General features: G+C 37.4%; 1 protein-coding gene across 14 annotated transcripts in view; it reads right to left on the reverse strand.

Moving 5' to 3' along the window:
• Window positions 1-20,291, reverse strand: part of sulf2b (sulfatase 2b) — a 143,115-nt gene that overhangs the window by 25,699 nt on the left and 97,125 nt on the right. For 6 of the 14 annotated variants that reach the window (XM_081386425.1, XM_081386422.1, XM_081386420.1 and 3 more), the window contains 4 exons: window positions 9,784-10,037; window positions 6,850-7,089; window positions 3,972-4,123; window positions 3,392-3,561 (listed from right to left, as the gene is read on the reverse strand). In XM_081386425.1, the coding sequence (XP_081242551.1) occupies window positions 3,392-3,561; window positions 3,972-4,123; window positions 6,850-7,089; window positions 9,784-9,973 (752 nt within the window). In that variant the 5' untranslated portion in view covers window positions 9,974-10,037. Of the gene's footprint in view, window positions 1-3,391; window positions 3,562-3,971; window positions 4,124-6,849; window positions 7,090-9,783; window positions 10,038-15,042; window positions 15,549-20,291 lie in introns of those variants that run through there. The other 8 variants (XM_081386426.1, XM_081386431.1, XM_081386423.1 and 5 more) reach the window with 7 other exon arrangements.

Raw genomic sequence — 20,291 nt, forward strand, 5'->3', positions numbered from 1 at the left:
GGAGCAGAGAAATACAGGACTAGCGAGAGGCCATTGTGGACGGTGACGGGTGGTTTGCAGAGGACTGAATGGAGAGAATGAGAGCGGTCCCTGGAATTCTTCATGGAAAATTAAAAGAGGATAGAGGAATTCTGGGGCATTCCCCTCCTGACAGCAGGCGAATGATACATGCATATGAATGCGTGTGTGGAGCGCAGACATTTTTTATGGCTATGGGGTGAAAAATAAGGCGTAATTCATTGCAGTGTATGCACAATCAGACAGGTGGAGATGTAATATAGGTGAATATGAATCATAAAACATGCTTTTACGAAGAGTTGTGTGCAAAAAAGACTTAATATGCAAAACAGGAGCAAGGCTGTTTGTATTTATTGGTGAAAGCGAGATGACATGAGAAAAATAATAAAAGCACGTTGAATTCCAGACACACGCTGCCTTGAGCAGTCACTTTGAAAGGATGATGGATATTTTATTTAAGTCATAAAGTGGGCAGGTTTGCATCTTTGGATTTTATCTACTCCAGTGCTGAATGAAACGCCTGTTAAACTATAAAAGCCCCCAAAATCTTCTCTCTCTCTCTCTCTCACACACACACACACACACACACACACACACACACACACACACACACACACACACACACACACACACACACACACACACACACACACACACACACACACACACACACACACACACACACACACACACACACACACACACACACACACACACACACACACACACACACACACACACACACGGCATTAGTTTATTTGAAGAGCTTCCCATCTACTAATGAAAAAATATTCATCTGTTTTTGTTTTCATCAGGGGTTTTTATCAGGCTGTATGAGATAGCGAATATGCGCATTTGTGGACATTCTGTCCCTTTAATGTCTGATTTCATTCCTGACGCCTCAATATTTCAGGAAAGATGGTAATATTCATTGACAGTATCTCTTTGCTCTCTCTTCCTCTCTCTCTCTCTCTCTCTCTCTCTTTTTTTTTTTTTTTTTTTTTTCTGGCGAGAGAAATGGGAGCTCATGTTTGTGTGGTTTTGTGCTTAGAGACACAATGTCCTGAAAGCAAATCGAATCTGAGAGAGAGAGAGAGAGAGAGAGAGAGAGAGAGAGAGAGAGAGAGAGAGAGAGAGAGAGAGAATTTAGTACATTACAGGCTTTTTGTTTGCTCATTTGTGGTGTGTTAACTAGATAATATATCTATGCGTGTGCTTCCGTGTTTCTATGACACGTAACATATAGTATACAAGTACAGAAACGTAAACCTTTAAGCTTGTTTTATGTTTTGTTTTATGTGTATGAAATGTGCAATTTATAATGCAATGCAAGTATGTGCAAGTGGAGTTGCCATAAGAGGAGCTACGGCAGACATTAGCATAAACTCTCTTCTTCTTTGGTCAGTTTTCTCTTTCTATTCACCTAGTTAAGTTAACTGTTAATATGTTTATAGTGAGCTATGTAAATAATAACATCTGGTTTATTGGCACTGAATTTTAAAGATAATTTTTGTTCTTGAGGGATTTAGTTTATTACCACCACCACAGAAATGCAAAAACACACATTAAATCAGAAGTGTGTATTTTTTTCCCGCATTACTAGCGTAAGCCATTCGTATGTTTATCACCCAGAAAGTTGCGATACTGGCTCAACCAATTGCATGAGGTTGGGGAGGGGCTATCTTTTTTTATCCAACCAATGACAGACAAGAGGAGTGCTGGAAAATTCATTATTATCTTAGTAATTTTGCTGTTTTTTGAGGCTAGCGGCAAATTACACTGAACGCAGACACACAGATACTGGATGCATTAACTTAAGAAAAAGTGCAAAAAAAGATCATTCATCTTAAATTTAATATTTAACTCAGCCCCTGGCCAGAGATTTCTGGTGTACAGAGGCTGAATTTATAAGATTAGCAGGTAAAACAATAGACACTGAGAACTATAAAATGAGATTTTGAGATTACTTGGTGTACACACAGAGTGAGAGTGGGGTTATAGAGGTTTAGGAGATCCAGCTACCTAAAAACAACATCACGTGTAGACAGGATTTAACCGAGACTATGTGAGTGTGCACAAATATTCTTTTCATCATCATGTATGTATTCAGCATGTGTGTGAAGAATAGCAGTGTCTCTCAGGAAGGGGGATTACAGACCTTGGGAAAAACATAGACAGGAGAATTTATCTACAGAAGTGGAGAGATGAGATGAACGAAGGGAAAGAAAGAGACAATGAAAAAAATGTCTGATAGCAGCTGATGGGGAATTAGCAAGACAAAAAAACTAAAAACAAGTGTGTGTGTATGTGGCTACATTACTGTGAACCAAAGAGGACTGTTTCCATTATAACAACTCTATTGAGTAGCACTTGAGTGACAGAAATGTGGGATGAGATTTCCATTATCCATGAGTTTTCAGCTGATTCTTCTTGTTCATCTGAGCTACCACTGACATTTTACATGTCTTTCTCCATAAGTCTGAGACCTGAGATTAATAATCAAATAAGTAAACAAATCTGTGACATTGATCATGTGACTCTTTGTACAGTCAGTCAGATGTTCTTCTGTTGAAGCTGGTCTTTGGATCATCCCAAATCATGCTGGAGAACATGATCGTCAGGTTTCAGCGGTGGAGTTCATGCAAGCAAATACCAAGACATTCTAAAATCCTGCAATTTTTCAGACCTTTTTAAAATAAATGTTATGCAATAGATCAGGGGTGTCCACTCCTGCTCCTGGAAGGCCACTGTCCAGCAAAGTTTAGCTCCAACCCCAATTAAACACACCTGAACCAGCTAATCGGGGTCTTACTAGGCATACTAGAACAAAGCCACTTGAAAACAAGCCTGCAACCAGGGAGGGAGACAAGAGGCCGTTTTTTAATGGATGTTGGAGGAGAGCCTTCACGCTGAATAAACCGCTTTTGTGAGGAGAGCCCTTTGGCTAATCTTGTAGATCTTGTAGTCTCAACATGTTTGCTGTTAAACATTCATTTTGGATTGATCTATTTTTAGAGTTTACACTGAAAATAATGCTGTTTTATAAGAGAAGTAACGGCCGATTGAGCGACAGGTATGATTCAGTTTACGGCACATCTCTTTCATTTCTATGGTATCCGCAAACAGAGATTGACTGTCGCACAACTCCCAAAAAATTCAATGACGTCAAGGCTGTAATATGATTGGTTATCAAGGCACACGTGATCCAGTTTAGCCGTTACGCTTTCTCCAATGGTAGAGCCATGGAACCTCGTATCTCCCAATAATAAGACCATCTCTGAATAAGCTTCAAGGCAGGTGCGTTGAAACAAGTTGGAGCTAAATTCTGCAGGACAGTGTTTTGGACACCCCTGCAATAGCGTTTTGGACTCACATGTGCTGTGATGCATTGGGGAAGGCAGTGGTGTACTGAGGAGCCGCGTCCTCGGGGCCATGAGGGGCCGAGTGACTGATCACCATCAGGATGGGTCTGTGTGGGTAGATCTTCTTTGACATGCGGAAATAACTGATGCTGTCATTGGTTATGAGATCTGTCAGGTAGTCCTACAAGGGATACAGAGATCGGATCGTTAATCTACTGATTTAAAATATTTTAGTATCAGTTAATCAAAAGCTTAAAATACACACACATATAGCCCACTCATAAGCAAACATTTCTGTTGCCAGAGAGCTTGAATGCCAGTCACTGCAATGAATGGTAAAAAAAAGGAGCTTAGATTATGCAAAAGAGAGACTGATGAACCCTGACAAAAGAGACCGACCTTTGAGGGAGAACCAATGAGAGAAAGAGTGGGAGAGACAGACAGGGAAAGGTCTGACTTTGTTATAAATCAGACTAACAAGACTATCAATCAAACTGGTCAAGAAAGGATGAAAACATGGAAAGAAATGAATAGAGGAGATGCAATAAGAAAAGACAGGGTTCCACATCACTGAGCACCTTGCACACAGACCTTTGAGTATTCAGATCCGTGTTTCTCTCGGACACCATTCCTGCACAGGGTGTAGTTGTAGAAGCGGGAATTCTTCACCATGGCGACCCACTCCCTCCAGCCCGGAGGAATGTACGTACCATTATACTCGTTCAGATACTTCCCAAAGAATGCTGGGAAAACACAAGAGAGCATGGTTATCATTTCAGTGTTTCAGAGAGAACAGTAGAGTACAAGCGAAAGAAATATAGTAGAGAAGAGCAGAACAGAAAAGAGTACACTAGAGTAGAATAGAGTAAAACAGAAGAGTGCAGAGTGCAGTAGAGTATGACAAGGCAGAGTAAATACAGAAAAGCAGAATAAAGTTGAGTAGAGTAGAACTGAATAAAGTAAAATAGTATGGTATAGTAACACAGAAGAGTAGAAACGCATATAGTACAGTTGAGTCAGTTGAGCAGAGCACAGTAGAGTATATGTAGAGTTAAGTAAAGTAGAACATAATAGAATAGAATAATTCAATAGAGTAAAGTAGAACAGAATAGAGAAAAACAGAGAAGAGCAGAGAACGCTAGAGTAGAATAGTGCATAGTGTAGAACACTACAGAGCAAAACAGAGTTGAGTAGAGTAGAACAGAGAAGAGTAAAATATAGTAAAGCAAAACAGAAGAGTAGAAAAGCGTATAGTACAGTTGAGTAGAGCAGAACAGAACAGAACACAGTAGAGAAGAATTAAGTAGAGTAGAACAGAGTAAAGAAGAATAGAATAGAGTAAAATAAAGAGTAAAATAGCATAGGGTACAGTTCAGTAGAGCAGAAGTACAGTATAGTAGAGTATGGTAGAATATAATTAAATATTGTAGAACAGGATAGAATCAAACAGAATAGAGTGAAATAGAGTTGAATTGAGTTGAGTAGAGTATAGTAAAACAAAGTAAATTATAGCAAAGCACAGTAGAGTATGGTAGAGAAGAGGTTAGAAGAGTATAGTAGAATAGTGTATGGTGTAGTTTAGTAGAGAAGAACAGAATTTAGTACAGTATGGCTGAGAAGAGATGGGAACAACAGAGTTGAATTAAGAATAGAATAGAATAGAATAGAATAGAATAGAGAAACTTTTAATACTAAAAATACATTGAACATTTAAAATACATTAGGCATGTAGATTAATCGAGGACATAGAGCTGCATGAAGATTTGAGTTGGAAATGTTACATTAGAGGTGATTCTGGTCAGAGCCGGTCTCTCTCCAAGAGGAAGTGTGCTCTAATGGATCACTGTTACCACTAAAAGCCTGACTTGCTGCCAGGTGTGTGTGTGTGTGTGTGTATACAGGCATACCATTCACAGCTGGTGATTCTATGTTTACATGCACAGAGTAGTTGTGGATAATCTCTGTGTCACAAACAGATCACATTACATCTCACATCACACACACACACACACACACACACACACACACACACACACACACACACACACACACACACACACACACACACACAGCTATTACAGCCCAAAGGAATTGTTTAATGAAAATCATCTGTTAGAGACAGATTATGTCAATGTTCGTGCAAGAGCCTGTGAGAGTGTGTTTGACTGTTTTGTGTGTGTGTGTGTGTGTGTGTGTGTGTGTGTGTGTGTGTGTCAGAGAGAGAGAGAGAGAGAGAGAGAGAGAGAGAGAGAGACCTGGGGGCCTGCCACACTGAATCTCTGGTGAAAGTGTGTGAAAAGGCCAACAGACAACTCTGACTGATGAAACAGCTCACAGATGAATGAGAGCTCAATCTATTAAATTAATTCTACAGTCATGTCAGGCTGTTATTATTAGGAATAGATTATGCATCACACTGCTTTGGTGTATGTTTTAGAGGTTTTCAGATGGAAATCATCAAAGGGTATAAGAATATGAACGGGTGATCTTAAAGAAACTGCTGACACACTGTGATTTTGTCTAGTCCAAAAATGTCTATGCTACTCTAATCTAATCTAGTTTACATTATTTTACTCATCTCTAGGCCAATCTCCTCTACTTTAGTCCACTCTACTCAACTCTATTCTACTCTACTTCAGCCTATGCCACTCTACTTTAATCAAGTCAACATTATTCTACTCATCTCTAGACCAATCTCCTCTACTTTAGTCTACTCTACTCAACTCCATTCTACTCTACTTCATTCTATGCTATTCTACTTTAATCTAGTCTACATTATTCAACTGATCTCTAGGCTATTCTCCTTTAATTTATTCTAGTCTACCTAACTATTCTACTCTACTTCATTCTATGCTACTCTACATTATTCTACTCATCTCTAGTCTACCTTACTTTATTCTACTCTGTTTCATTCTATGCTACTCTACTTTAATATAGTCTATATTCTACCTTATCTCCAAGCAATTCTACTTTACTTTAATCTAGTCTACGAAACTCAGTTCTACTTTACTTCCATCTATGCCACTCTATTTTAATCTATTCTACATTATTCTATTCATCTCTAGGCCAATCTCCCTTCACTTTAGTCTACCAATTCTTTTTCCGCTCTTCTCCAGTAAGCTACTACTAAGCATTATTCCACTCTAGTCTACTCTGTTCACCTCTATGCTATTCTAGTCCACTTCATTCAACTCGACTGTTTTAGTCTACACTACTCTATGCTATACTTTGTCATGTGAAAATAACATTCAAACACTACTATACTGTATGCTACCCTGTTTCATGTGACAATGCCTCTACATTCATACCCTACTCTATTAAAATACTATGCACTATGCTTTTCTCTATATCACAATGCCTTATATTACTCTGCTATACTGCACTCCACACCACTATATTTTACATGTGATAATAACATGACAATTTAACCAAGTAATTATTTTTATTGTGTGTTTTGTATGGTCTCCACCTGTCCTGTAGCCAGTGTTGTTGAGGTAAACTCCAAAAGTGCGCGGCTCATGTTGGGCCTGCCAGGAGGGTGAAGAGCAGTTCTCGTTGTTGGTGTAGGTGTTGTGGTTGTGGGCGTACTTCCCCGTCAGCATGGAGGAGCGTGACGGACAGCACATGGGTGTGGTGACAAACGCGTTGGTGAAGTGCGTTCCACCTTGCTCCATGATCCGCCGGGTCTTATTCATGACCTGCATGGAGCCTGGATGAGAGAGAGAGAGAGAGAGAGCGAGAGAGAGCGAGAGAGAGAGAGGATCTATCATTTATTACTAAAGGTGACATAGCTCTACTAACTGCCCTAGTTCAAAGAGAACTGGCTTCTTCTCTTTCTCTTCCTCTACAAAACACTATGAAATCGACAGGATAAAAATACCAGTTCTTTCATTAATTCTCTGTTTGTGACATTCCAGCCTTTAAGAGGAAATGTATTGATTGTTTGCAACATGGGAAATCATACGATACCAGTGGTGTGTGTGTGAATGTGTATGTTTAGAGATATATGATACAAGCTTTATATTCAAGTCACACACTATTTATTAAAAGTTACAGAATATAAACACCTTTGTTTCTGCTCCTTCTCGGCATTTATTTGACCTTCTCTTGTTCAAATAAAATGTATGACATATTACTGTTTTTACAATATTTTTCATCAAATAAACCGATGAATATAACTGATGAGCATGAGACTTCTTTCCAAAACATTAAAAAAATGTAAAGTGGTATATACAATAGAGACAATTTTGAAAATTGACAGTAAAAAATGCACAATAATTCATTTTTATTAATAGATTAACACAATATAAATGATGTCTGGAAACAAAGTATAGCTAAGTAAACCCACACAACCTACACCCTGATTGGCTCAATTGATAATCGGAGACAGGAAGTCTAGTTCAGTTTGACCTTTTCAGACAGGATCTCCAGACCTCTACAGATTCATGCAGAAAGGTCAGCACATACAGTACAAACATACAGGCGTCAAAAATCCTCTGTGAACTTTACACCCAAATGTCAGTATGGATGGGCAACACAAATCAGAGTTCACACAGACAAGTGTGCAAGAGGAGACGAGGCGTCATATGGACAGTCGTCTCTCTGCCACATTCATCTTTAAAGATTACACAAGTGTGTGTCTGTGTGGTTCAGGTATAACTTATAGGAGACAAAATGTCCCCATAATGATGGCAATATTATAAATCCTTGTTCTTGTCGGGACATTTTTTGGTCCTCATGAGGAAAACAGCTTATAAATCATACGTGATGTTTATTGAAAATGTAAAAATCCAGAAAGTTTTCTGTGATGGGTAGGTTTAGGGGTAGGGTTAGTGTAAGTTGAGAGAATATACAGTTTGTACAGTATAAAAATCACTATGTCTATGGAAAGTCCCCATAAAATATGAAAACACAAATTGTGTGTGGGTATAAACCGTGGGGACTTTCCTTCCTAATTGAATCACCGTCTTCCGCTTTGACAAAGCCAAAAATGTCTCTTTTTGATCACATAGACACAGTTGCTTGTAAAAAATGTAAAAATAAATGAGCTCTCACATACAGTACTCAAATGCATTCAACAGAACCAAATGCTCTTTCAGCATTAGTTCCATCTCATACCTAAAACCTGTTTGGACTGAGAGATCTCATTTGTTAAAACCATTAGAGATCTTAAAGAACTGCTCAGTTTTTGGAGCACAAGAATGTGTGACATTGAAAAAAATTTTTTTTTTACAAGCAGTTAGTTCAGATTACACTGGTTAACATGCATTGAATTAAAAACCTAAAGGAGTAGCAATACAATATCGTTCAAAAGGTTGTTTTTGAAAGATGTCCCTTATGCTCACCAAGGCAATATTAATTTGATTAAAAAATACAGTAAAAGTACAGTAAAACCAAATATTATTTCAATTTAAACTAACTGTTTTCTATTGTAATATATTGTAAAACGTAATTCAATCCAAAGCTGAATTTTCAACATCATTCCTCCAGTCTTCAGTGTCACATGATCCTTCAGTGACCTTCAAAAAATGTTAAAAGAATATTTATTTGAAAGCATTTTGCAACTATGATGTGTTTACTGTCACTTTTGATCAATTCAATGCATCCTTGCTGAATAAAAGTATTCATTTCTTTCAAGAATCTTACTGAACAAAGTTTTTAACAGAAGTGTATATTTAAATTATTCTGGCTTTAAAATATGATTGAATGAGCTGCGTTTAAAAAGCTGAAATACACATTTAAAAATGCCAGTTAAATTCCACTTTAAGGTGCATAGCAAAGTTAAGCTGTAACTGTATGGTTGAAAAATAGCTAAATACAATTATTATTTTAAAAAATCATGAACATTGGTGTCATTTATTGTATTGCGGTTTCCATATAAAGGGCCAGATTTACTAAACAGGGCAAATTAGCGTGAGAGCGCAATTCCATAAAAGCTCCGATGGGAGTGGAAAGTTCTGTGCGTGATCTACTGACGACACGCAAATTGAAGAACACAAGATTCAGCCGGATCATTTCAATAATGACCAACGCAATCTACCAAGAGCTTAGATGTGGTAAATCACCTTGCGTGATTCAATCAAAAACTCTCCTTCCATAAATTTTGCATCTGAAAGGGAAACTCCGACAAATGCATATGCAATAAGGTCAGCCGCAAAAATAACCCTGTCCACGCATTTTCAGCACATTTTTTTTACTGCGTGTCTTTAATAAATCCTGACAGTAGTTTTTTAATGCTAAAAGAGGGTTTGCGCTGAAGCAAGTTGTTAGTAAATCAGGCCCAAAGTGTTTAATAATGGTTAAGGGAGTTTAAGGAAGCTCCAAAAAATATATATATAAAAAAATAAATAATCTTGTGGAGGTCTGTCATAAAAAGGTATCTGAATGTTCTTTTTCCACTCACCCAATTCAATGTCCTGGTCATCGGTGAGGATGAGGATGATGTTGGGGCGGATGTTGCGCCGGTCTCGCTGGAACCGTGGTTTCAGTCTCTGATTGGACTGGAAGACGGAAGCATGAGCCACCGCTAACACAACCAGCAGCACCAGGAGCCGGGACACCAGGAGCCGGGACACCAGCCCCTGCGTCGCCATGGGCAGAAACTCTCAGGACCCTCTCAGGGCTCACGCTCACTATGCTGATTTCACCTTGTGACACCTGTAGGGAAAACGAGAAACAGACAAGTTCATTTTACTCAGTTTTAAACCCCAAATGAGGCAGAAATTTCAGACTCTCAACATTGGGGTTGTGACCGCACGCGGTTTGAAGATTGTATTTATGGTAAAGTTTTAATAACCTTAATTGTTCAAGCCATAAACATAACATTAGCATAAAAACATTATCCATACATGATTCTTTTTTTTCTCTCTCTCAGAAACGTTCGTTTGAAAATGTTTGTCTAACATTTTGAAATGTTACTTGTTACAGAATGTCCAGAGAACATTCAAAAGTAACAGTCTCATAATGTTTGCAAAATGGAATGTTCCTTTAGCATTCGCATAACCAAGAAAAAACGAGTCTTTGTGTCATCATTTACTCTCCCTCAAATTGTTCCAAACCTGTATGAGTTTCTTTCTTCTGCTGAGCACAAAAGATAGAAGATATTTTGAAGAATGTTGGTAACCAAACACCCATTGACTTTAATAGTAGGAAAAAAATACTATGGAAGTCAACTATCTGCTTACCAACATTCTTCACAATATCTTACAGAAAGAAAATCATACAGGTTTGGAACAACATGAGAACGAGAAAATGATGACAATTTTCTTTTTTGGGTGAACAATCCCTTTAACTTAAAGATATCAGTCCACTGTCTTTCCACCATGAGAGATGATTAACAGTATTTGGAATAAGCCGTCTCTCACTGAATTTATATTATGGTCGACATCTAATTTGAACCCAGTGAATTAGGAACGCACACACACACACACACACACTATCTAGGGTAAGGCTTTTATTGATGCACAATGCTGTTTCATGCACTGTAATCATTTCTTGAGCATGAATAATTTAATAGGATGGAATCCCCTTCTCAGCTGCTAATCTGTGTTGGAAAATAAAACCCCACCCACTGCTACCCACCATGAGCTAAATACACACACCGCGCACACAGCAGGGACTAATCTGTGTGAGGGGGGTAAACTTGGAGAGCATGAACAAGCCTGAGAGCAATAACCCGAGGACTCGGGCTGAGCTGAAGAGGTGTAGTGAGAGGTGGAGGACGTGAAGATGTCAAAGAGCAAATCCATGCTGAGATCTTCACTTTCACACAATTATCCCGCACAGCGACTCTTTAATATTGTAATACTCCTCTGATACTGTTGTGCAGGTGAACACAAGAGAAGCCGGCAGTCACGCACAAATATAATAACTAGAGTTACCCATAGTGATGTACCAAAATTTGAATTCTGGCCACTATGATACATTTACATTTAATAATTTAGCAGACACTTACAATCCAAAGCAACCTACAAATGAGGAGAACAATAATAATGATAAATAAATATGGCTAAAGACTCGGCAGCTCGGGTTAAGTTAGGGCCGTGAAAGTGATTTTAATAATTCCATAAATGGCCTGATATAAAAATTCTATCTGATTTTGTCAAAAAGTTTATTAAAAATAAAACACTAAAAACTAAAATCAACTGTTTTAAAGGCTACGCGTGAATTTAGGCATTGCAACATTATACTGTACAGAATGAAAAAATGGATATTCTGAGAAATAATTGGATAAAGATATCAGTTAAGCAGACATAGTGAACATGTTGGAGAGCATTTACAACTTGTGCTCGTAATGATTACAATATAAGCATAATATTACAATATAAGAATAATATTTAATAATTTTGTATGTCAATCCAAAGTTGCCATCATCTGAATCACCTGAAATCATCACAAAGGCTGGATCATTTAACAGTGTGATTAAATTATTGTTTTAAAATATTTTATAATAATTAACTTTGAATGAGCTTTAGGTGATGGCAAAGACTATGCGAGCATAGGAGGAAACGAGCATGAAAAATCTAACACTGATTTACCAACGCCAAAATCTGAAAACCACTATGGTATCAAAATATTGTGTATCCTTACTTAATTTGATACTTAAAAAATGAATCATACACCAAGCAGTGCAGAAACCATCTGGTTAAACTGGACTGTGGATGGTTTGTGAACAAGACGCAGGTTTTTGCACTGAAATATAATTGAGTGGCACGTTTTTTTGTGAATTCGCTCCTGACTGTCTGAACATGTACCAGTTCTTATCCTGAACTCAACATACAGATGTCAGCCTACACTTATTAACTGCTTAATTCAAGCTAAATCAGACTAAACTAAAAGCTTTGTTGCTTTGACACACAGATGGCAGAACTGAATTTATTCCCTTAATTACGCTCAAACACAGAACTGCATGACAGACTTTACTTTCAAAAGTTAGCCGACTCACATTTACACTGAATGAGAACAACAAATTATCCCCTTTAATTTGATGTGGCCAAAGGGTAAATGACTAATTAACCATACACTCTGTGCCAACCTGCAAAAACACTGAGATTCAAATTTGAATTCAAAGCTGGAAATAAAACAAAGAAACATTATGATGCCAAACGAATAGAAATATTTCAGCTTCTTTTCCTTGGTTACTAATCCTTTAAGTAAACTTGTGATATTAATCATGTGGTCAGATGTTCTTCCATTAAAGCACAAGATACTTCTCAAATCATGTGATCATCAGGTTTTACACTTAAACTTGTGGATTCTGCCGCCATTAAAGCAAAAGCGCGAAGTACTAATTATTAATACTCTGATATTCACATTATTTTAAATTCAACTTTTCACTCAGATTGCCATGCTGATTTTATAATTTGAATTAGATTGTATTAAATTAGGAAAAATGCAAAATAGGATAATTTTCACAAAAATTGCATATCAATCTGTACAAATTACGCTTGTTTGTAATCAACTGACTTTTTTTGCTTTTCATGCCAAGGCAGCTGTGTGCCTCAAGAAAAACATTTAAAAAGAAGGGAAGGAAAGAAAGAAAAAGAAAGGAGGGATGAAAACAGACACTGGTCTCTGAGGAGACAAATCACAAACCCCAAATCACACAGCCACACAAACACCTCCTCCATCTCTATTCAAACAGCCTGATTCACGAGTTTGCCATCAAATACAACACATTTCCTGTCAAACGCAACCATGCAGGACTTAACGTAAAGCAGTGTTATTCTCTGCATAACCAATAGTGTATTGATAGAAAGATTCCTCTTTGATAAAACTCTTACTCGCCGGTGTTCTCCGATTGCGAAGCCCCTTTAACACCGCGAGAACGGCCAACAGAAGAAGAGAGAATTGATTTCTGGCAATTGATTTCTGATGTTTGAAACGTTGGACCAGGGTCGTCAAGGTCCACTAAATATAATTATACTCACAATGACAGCATAGCATGATTTTTAAAGGATTCTGGGAAATTATAAAGCACATAATAGAGCCTAATAAGTGGCTTGCGTTCAGTCATTACGTTCTATTTTCGTTCGACATGGTCTGCGCTTCTCTTATTTTACGGCACAGATCAAATTAGCGTGAGGAACGTCCAGCTGATACGACCGACCCTTACGTGTGTATTTGGAGTCTAACATAAGATGAATCAGAGAAGATCCACGATTCAAGAGATCTGATGCTATTGCAAAACACATTTCACATTCAAACACTCTCATTCCCTTGGATATTTCTCGCTCTTCCCTTGGCTTTCTTACATTATACTGTACACTGTCTCTGCGTTCCTAGAGATTTCACACTACAGCTGCTTTTGTCCAAAACACAATATATGGATACTGAGCTCATAGCCACTAGAGAGAGAAAGACCGAGACAGTCTCTTTTACTGCCAGTTCTCACAGGAACAGTAAAGACAGGGGTTTTACTCAAATAACTATATACAAAAGAACAGGATATACCGAATATTGCTATTACGGCTTGAGCAGAGACTTTTGAAGCGTTTACTCTGCCATTTACAAAACAGGCGGAAAATGTCAAAATAAGCTATGAGAAGATTGCGTTAAAATAAGGCATGTTCTCAGGCAACACAAAGCAGCATATGCTATAAACATCTATGTTCAGTAAAGAGTTACATTTGTTATTGACATAATCTGCCATTCAGCCAAATAATATAGTTTGTGGTTGCAAAGCAGCAGCAAATTGCCACATTTATATAGAATGTGCATTTATAGGAGTGTGTTTATTACAGTGCTTTTACAGTCAGAAATTAGAGTCGGATATCCGTTTTTATATTCTGCTCTGAATTTGAAAATGTTTGACTTTATATCCTCATACACATCAAATTCCGATTCAAATTTAATGTAGCACTGACAGATATGTTTCAAGGAATTAACAAACAAAAACTGTTATGTACTTGTATATTATGTGAGTTGGATCTACTGTAGATTTAAATGTGCAATTGAATTTTATCTGGAATATGGATTTAAATTTAAATTTGAATTGAATCTGGATTTAAATGTGAACTGTGAACTCATAATAGTTCAAAATATCAGAATTCGGATTTAAATATGCATTCGAATTGTATCCTGATTTTGATTTAAATATATATCTGAGTTGTATCTGAATTTGCACTTAATGTAAATTTGACATCTGGATTTAAATGTGAACAGTGAACTCAAATTGTATTTGAATTTGGATTTAAATATGCATTCGAATTGTATCCTGATTTTGATTTAAATATAAATCTGAATTGTATCTGGATATGCATTTAATGTAAATTTGACATCTGGATTTAAATGTGAACAGTGAACTCAAATTGTATTTGAATTTGGATTTAAATATGCATTCGAATTGTATCCTGATTTTGATTTAAATATATATCTGAGTTGTGTCTGAATTTGCACTTAATGTAAATATGACATCTGGATTTAAATGTGAACAGTGACTTAAATCTGAATTTAAGAAAAGACGTGTCTTTTCACGTAAATACAAATCAGAACTATATTCAGACTTTGATTTAAATGTAAATCAGAATTGCATCTAGATTTCCATTTAATTATACATTTGAAATTGTTTTGGGTTTAAACATACATTTAAGTTTAAAGCTTTAAGTGTTTAAGAGGACAAAATACAAGAAAATAGAAAAGGAGCAGAATATAGACAACTTACTAGCCTGAAGTGAGCAGAATCTGGGTTAATGTAGGGTCCGTCCCTCAACAGAGGCACAAACCCCTAACTTCACTTTTCAGGAAAACACCTCTCCTCCACTTCTTTCATCCCTCTACATCTCCTTTCCTCTTCTCTCACCACCTTGCACAGCATCTCCCGCTTGTTGTCACTGTCATCCCTCTCTCTTTCTACTCTCAAACACCTCTCTCACGTCTCGATCCCCCTGTTCCGTGAGTACCTCATGGTGTTGATGTCAGATCCTCGGTCTCGCTCAGCACAGCTGCTCATCCCACATGGAAGAAGAAATATCCAGATACGCAGCGCGAGGGCTACGGGACCATCTTAATGTGATCCTCGATAACAAGATACAGTGGTAACACTCCACAAACAGCACTTACTCATCTGTCTCACTGTAGGTCACTGTGCTGTAGCTATATCCCTCTCGCTCTCTCTCTCTCTCTCTGTGTGCGCTCTCTTCTCTCTGCACTTCTCTTCTCTCTCCCCCCCCCACCCAGGCTCTCTCATTCTAGCTTTATCGCACCCTCTCTCTCTCTCTCTCTCTCTCCCCTGCTATAATTCCTTTCCCACTCGTCTCATCTCCGGCATCCACTCTCTCAGGATTGATGTGTTGTAACCTTGAGCTCTGCTGCTTTCAATTTATTATCCCTCTCATCCCGTCCCATCTCCCATCTTCTGTAAGGGTTAACGGAGCATCGCGACGTAACAAAAACCGAGGACGAGGGTCCCATCTGCGTCCCGTTTATGCTCCGCCGACCACGCTGCTCTGCATACAAGAACATTAATTTACATTACATTATATTAACAAGCACCTCAAACCAAAGCCCTCGCTATTTATATTTACATGAGTTCTAAATGAAAGCCCGCCACATTTAAATTTAGATGAATTACTGCAATAGCCGCAGTTTCATTTGCAGAAAAAAAAACGGCGCTTATATTAACTTACCAATGATTTGTGTGTGCAAACTGCATGCAAATGTATGCAATTGGTGTTGAAAATCACTGTGCCAGCTGTGTTTAAAGCATGCAAGTTGCATTTATGCACAGATTTGTTGATAATATATATTATAATTATTTATATTTTACATATGTATACATAAAATTTAATTTCATGTTCTTCCTTCAATAGTTACATTTATTAATAATAATAACATAAAAAAAAAATATATATATATACAATTCTAAGTATATAAAAATTTATTATATTTGTATATTAAATTTTTTGGATTATTTAATTATTATTATTTGCATATTTATAATATGTTCATGGTCTTTTCAAGTCAAAATTACAGGTGTATATATATATATATATAAATATATACAGTATACAGGTGCAGGTCATTAAATTAGAATATCATCAAAAAGTTGATTTATTTTTAAGAATTCAACTTAGGTGAAACTAACATATTATATAGACTCATTACATGCAAAGTGAGATATTTCAAACCTTTATTTGTTATAATTTGGATGATTATGGCTTACAGTTTATGAAACCCACGAAATCAAAATCCCAGAAAATTTGAATATTACATGAAATCACACAGTAATTACACAGTGATACCATGGTCATTGAACCAGGTTTTGGTTCTTTTGGCAGTGTGGGCAGGTGCAAATCCTGCTGGAAAATGAAGGAAGCATGAAGTGCTCTGGAAATGTCCTGGTAGACGGCTGCGTTGACTCTGGATTTAATAAAGCACAGTGGACCAAAGTCCTCTTTTCTGGTGAGAGCAAATTTTGCATCTCATTTGGAAACCAAGGTCCCAGAGTCTGGAGGAAGAATGGAGAGGTACACAATCCAAGATGCTTGAAGCCCAGTGTGAAGTTTCCACAGTCTGTGTTGGTTTGGGGAGCCATGTCATCGGCTGGTGTTGGTCCACTGTGCTGTCCACTCAACACAGCCGTCTACCAGGACATTTTCAGAGCACTTCATGCTTCCTTCAGCAGACAAGCTTTATGGAGATGCTGACTTCATTTTCCAGCAGGATTTGCACCTGCCCACACCGCCAAAAGAACCAAAACCTGGTTCAATGACCATGGTATTACTGTGTAATTACTGTGTGATTTCATGTAATATTCAAATTTTCTGGGATTTTGATTTCGTGGGTTTCATAAGCTGTATGCCATAATCATCATAATTATTATAATAACAAATAAAGGCTTGAAATATCTCACTTTGCATGTAATGAGTCTATATAATATATTAGTTTCAACTGTTAAGTTGAATTCTTGAAATAAATCAACTTTTTGATGATATTCTAATTTTATGACCAGCACCTGTATATGTGTGTGTGTGTGTGTGTGTGTGTGTGTGTGTGTGTGTGTGTGTTTTATCTTTTTAGTCCACTTTTTTTAAGCACTTTCGTTTTATTTCCATAGTTAATTTTAAATCGATTTGTGGTTTGAAAAATGTAGTTTTTTATTTTTTATTTTATTAATGTAAGCACAAAGAAAAAAATAAAATGGTTTCAGATTAAGTATACCTTGCCACACCGCAGGACGTGTTAAAATCCCAAAAGCATTTCATGTGTTTGACTACTAGTATGACATTTACTACTAGCTAAATACTGCCGTTCATGAACAGGAGATAAATGTGTGTTGTAAAGTGGTCTGAGTAAAAGACAACCATACAAGATAAAGCCCAGATAACAGAAGAGGTTTTGTGTGTAAAGACACTGATGGACTATGGCCGTCTGGGGCAGAGAGGTATTGATTCAACATGCGTACTTGAACACACACACACATGAACACGCACACATGAACACACACACACAGAAATGATGACAGGCCAGACGCACTTCAGACATCTGTCTATGACCACAAAGCCAACTGGAATTTCGTTATTCCCAGCTAATTCCACAACTATTCTGCAATGAATTTCCAGAAAAAATTGCTACAGTTCCACTGTGAGGAGCTCAACAGACCGTGGCTTTGTTATTGTCAGAGAGACAGAAAGAGAGAAAGAAAAAAAGAACTGTCAAATTGTCTGTGCCTTTTTTAATTAACTTTGTCCATTTGCTCTTCTTATCATGCTATTGTGTGTGTGTGTGTGTGTGTGTGTGTGTGTGTGTGTGTGTGTGTGTGTGTGTGTGTGTGTGTGTGTGTGTGTGTGTGTGTGTGTGTGTGTGGTTAAGCACAAAAGTTTCTTATGAATAACATGCCGCTTATAAGATCCAATGAACCCATTGTCACTCACTGCATGGCAGATGCACATAGCAACTAGTAAACAAACTAGTCAACCAGGTACAACCAAAAACATGGGACGGGAGATTTATTTACCGGTATGATATATCGGTACAATATTGATTATTAGCCGATATTAGAGATTTAATTCTTTTTTTTCTTTCAGTATTTAATTTGCAGCTCATTCCCCTATGTTTACATTTAAGTTACCTTTGCTGTAATTTTATACATAGGCCTACTTAAAGTTGATATTTAATCACGCTAACAATTTAATAACCCTGTTAGTTATACATTTGCAGCGAAAGTGTATATTCACTTTTCATACTGTAGATTACAATGTTGTGATGTTTAGTTTAACATTTTTTATTTTTAGTATTTATTTAGATCAAATAGCATAGAATATACTACACTAATATATAGAATATAATAGAATATGAAATAAATAATTATCAACTTAAAGGTGCTCTAAGCGATGTCGGGTGACATCACTTCTTGTTGTTGTTCGAAGTATTGTTAAACTAAACGACCCTCCCTCCTCCTTATCCCTCCCCCTCCCTTCTGTGCTTCCTGAAACTAAACAAACTGGATTTACCCTGTCCAGCAAAAACAGAGCCCACTGAATGTCGGATTGAAGCCCTTCTGCCGGCGGAGTTCTCGCCACCTTTTGGATGCTTTTCCAATGTAAATTCGGGACTTCGCGTTCCTTCTCCTTTTCCCTATTCTTTGTTATTTGTTCATCGGAACGTCGTCTCTTTGGTCGTGTGTCGGCCATATCAAAATTCTCAAGAATATACAATTTTAACGTTACTTGTTGTTAGGACATCTCTCCTCTAGCTAACTTCCCTCTTCATGCTTCTCTCTCCTCCACTCCCCCCCCCCCCTTCATGTGCACGCGCACTAACCCTCCAACCCCCACCCCTAAATCATTCTTGTCGGTTATTGGCTGGAACACTGTTTGTTATGTTTCGTGGTCCAGGCTGGGCCAGTTTGTTTTTGTTGCCGTTTGTGGAGCCTGGGCTGTCTACATAGACTGCGTTTTTTTACAGTGTGTTCAGAGGACAGGCAGCTAGCGTATAGTGAGGAGATGTTTGCTGGATGTGACAAAAAATGTTTTGGCCTAAAAAACGCGTGACATCACTTAGAGCACATTTAACTATATGCAGAATTTTAATATACTGTAGGTGTATTTCTTAAGAAAAAATTAAGATGACGATGAATGAGAAAAACAAAACAAAAAAAAACAAACATTTCACATAAAAACAACTGAAAACAGTCAGAGGAACTAATGAATACAAGAAATAGAAGAATATTTTTTATACATAGCATACAAATACACAGAAAATACACATCATAAAAAAACAATAAAATAAAACACAAAGCTCTAAAACCAGTGGATAAAAAACGTCCCGGCCTCAGATATCCAATAAAACACACTAGAACAATAAAGCAGAAATAAATTATGAAAAATTAAACTAAATGAACCTCAAATTACAAACCTGCCTTTACAGGGTGACAGTAATTAGCAGCAGTAATTCAACAAAACACCTGATGCACACATATCAGAACAACAGCACAAGCTCAATATCTCAACATCATTGAGCCAAACAGACTTGAGAGCTATTTCAGGTCTGCAGTTCATTGCCGTCACGAACATGAGGACAACTAATATTAAATAAGGGCATTAATACAGAGTCCTTGATGATAACAGCAATTAATCCTTCTTCATTAGTGTCTGCTATCCTCTAATTACACCTGCTAATTATAATTCATCTCTCGCTTTCTCTCCGCGCTGCTCTGCATTAGAGCGCTGACGTATCTTTTCCTCCTACACCATTTTAAAAATATGACAAAAAACTCTTTAAACTCATTTCAGAATTGCATCGCCATCATGCAGACTTGATGCATTTGCCGACCAAAGTGTCGTCAAGGGAAAGGTTTGTCATTTAAAATGAATTGTGTTTACAAATGCACTAAATTATGTGAATTATGAGGCAGGGAGCGTTGAAATAGGGTGTAAAACTGTTTAATGGAGAGAAGCAGTGTGGGCTAAA

This window comes from Scardinius erythrophthalmus, assembly GCF_964197995.2.
Source record: "Scardinius erythrophthalmus genome assembly, chromosome: 15".
NCBI lineage: Eukaryota > Metazoa > Chordata > Actinopteri > Cypriniformes > Leuciscidae > Scardinius > Scardinius erythrophthalmus.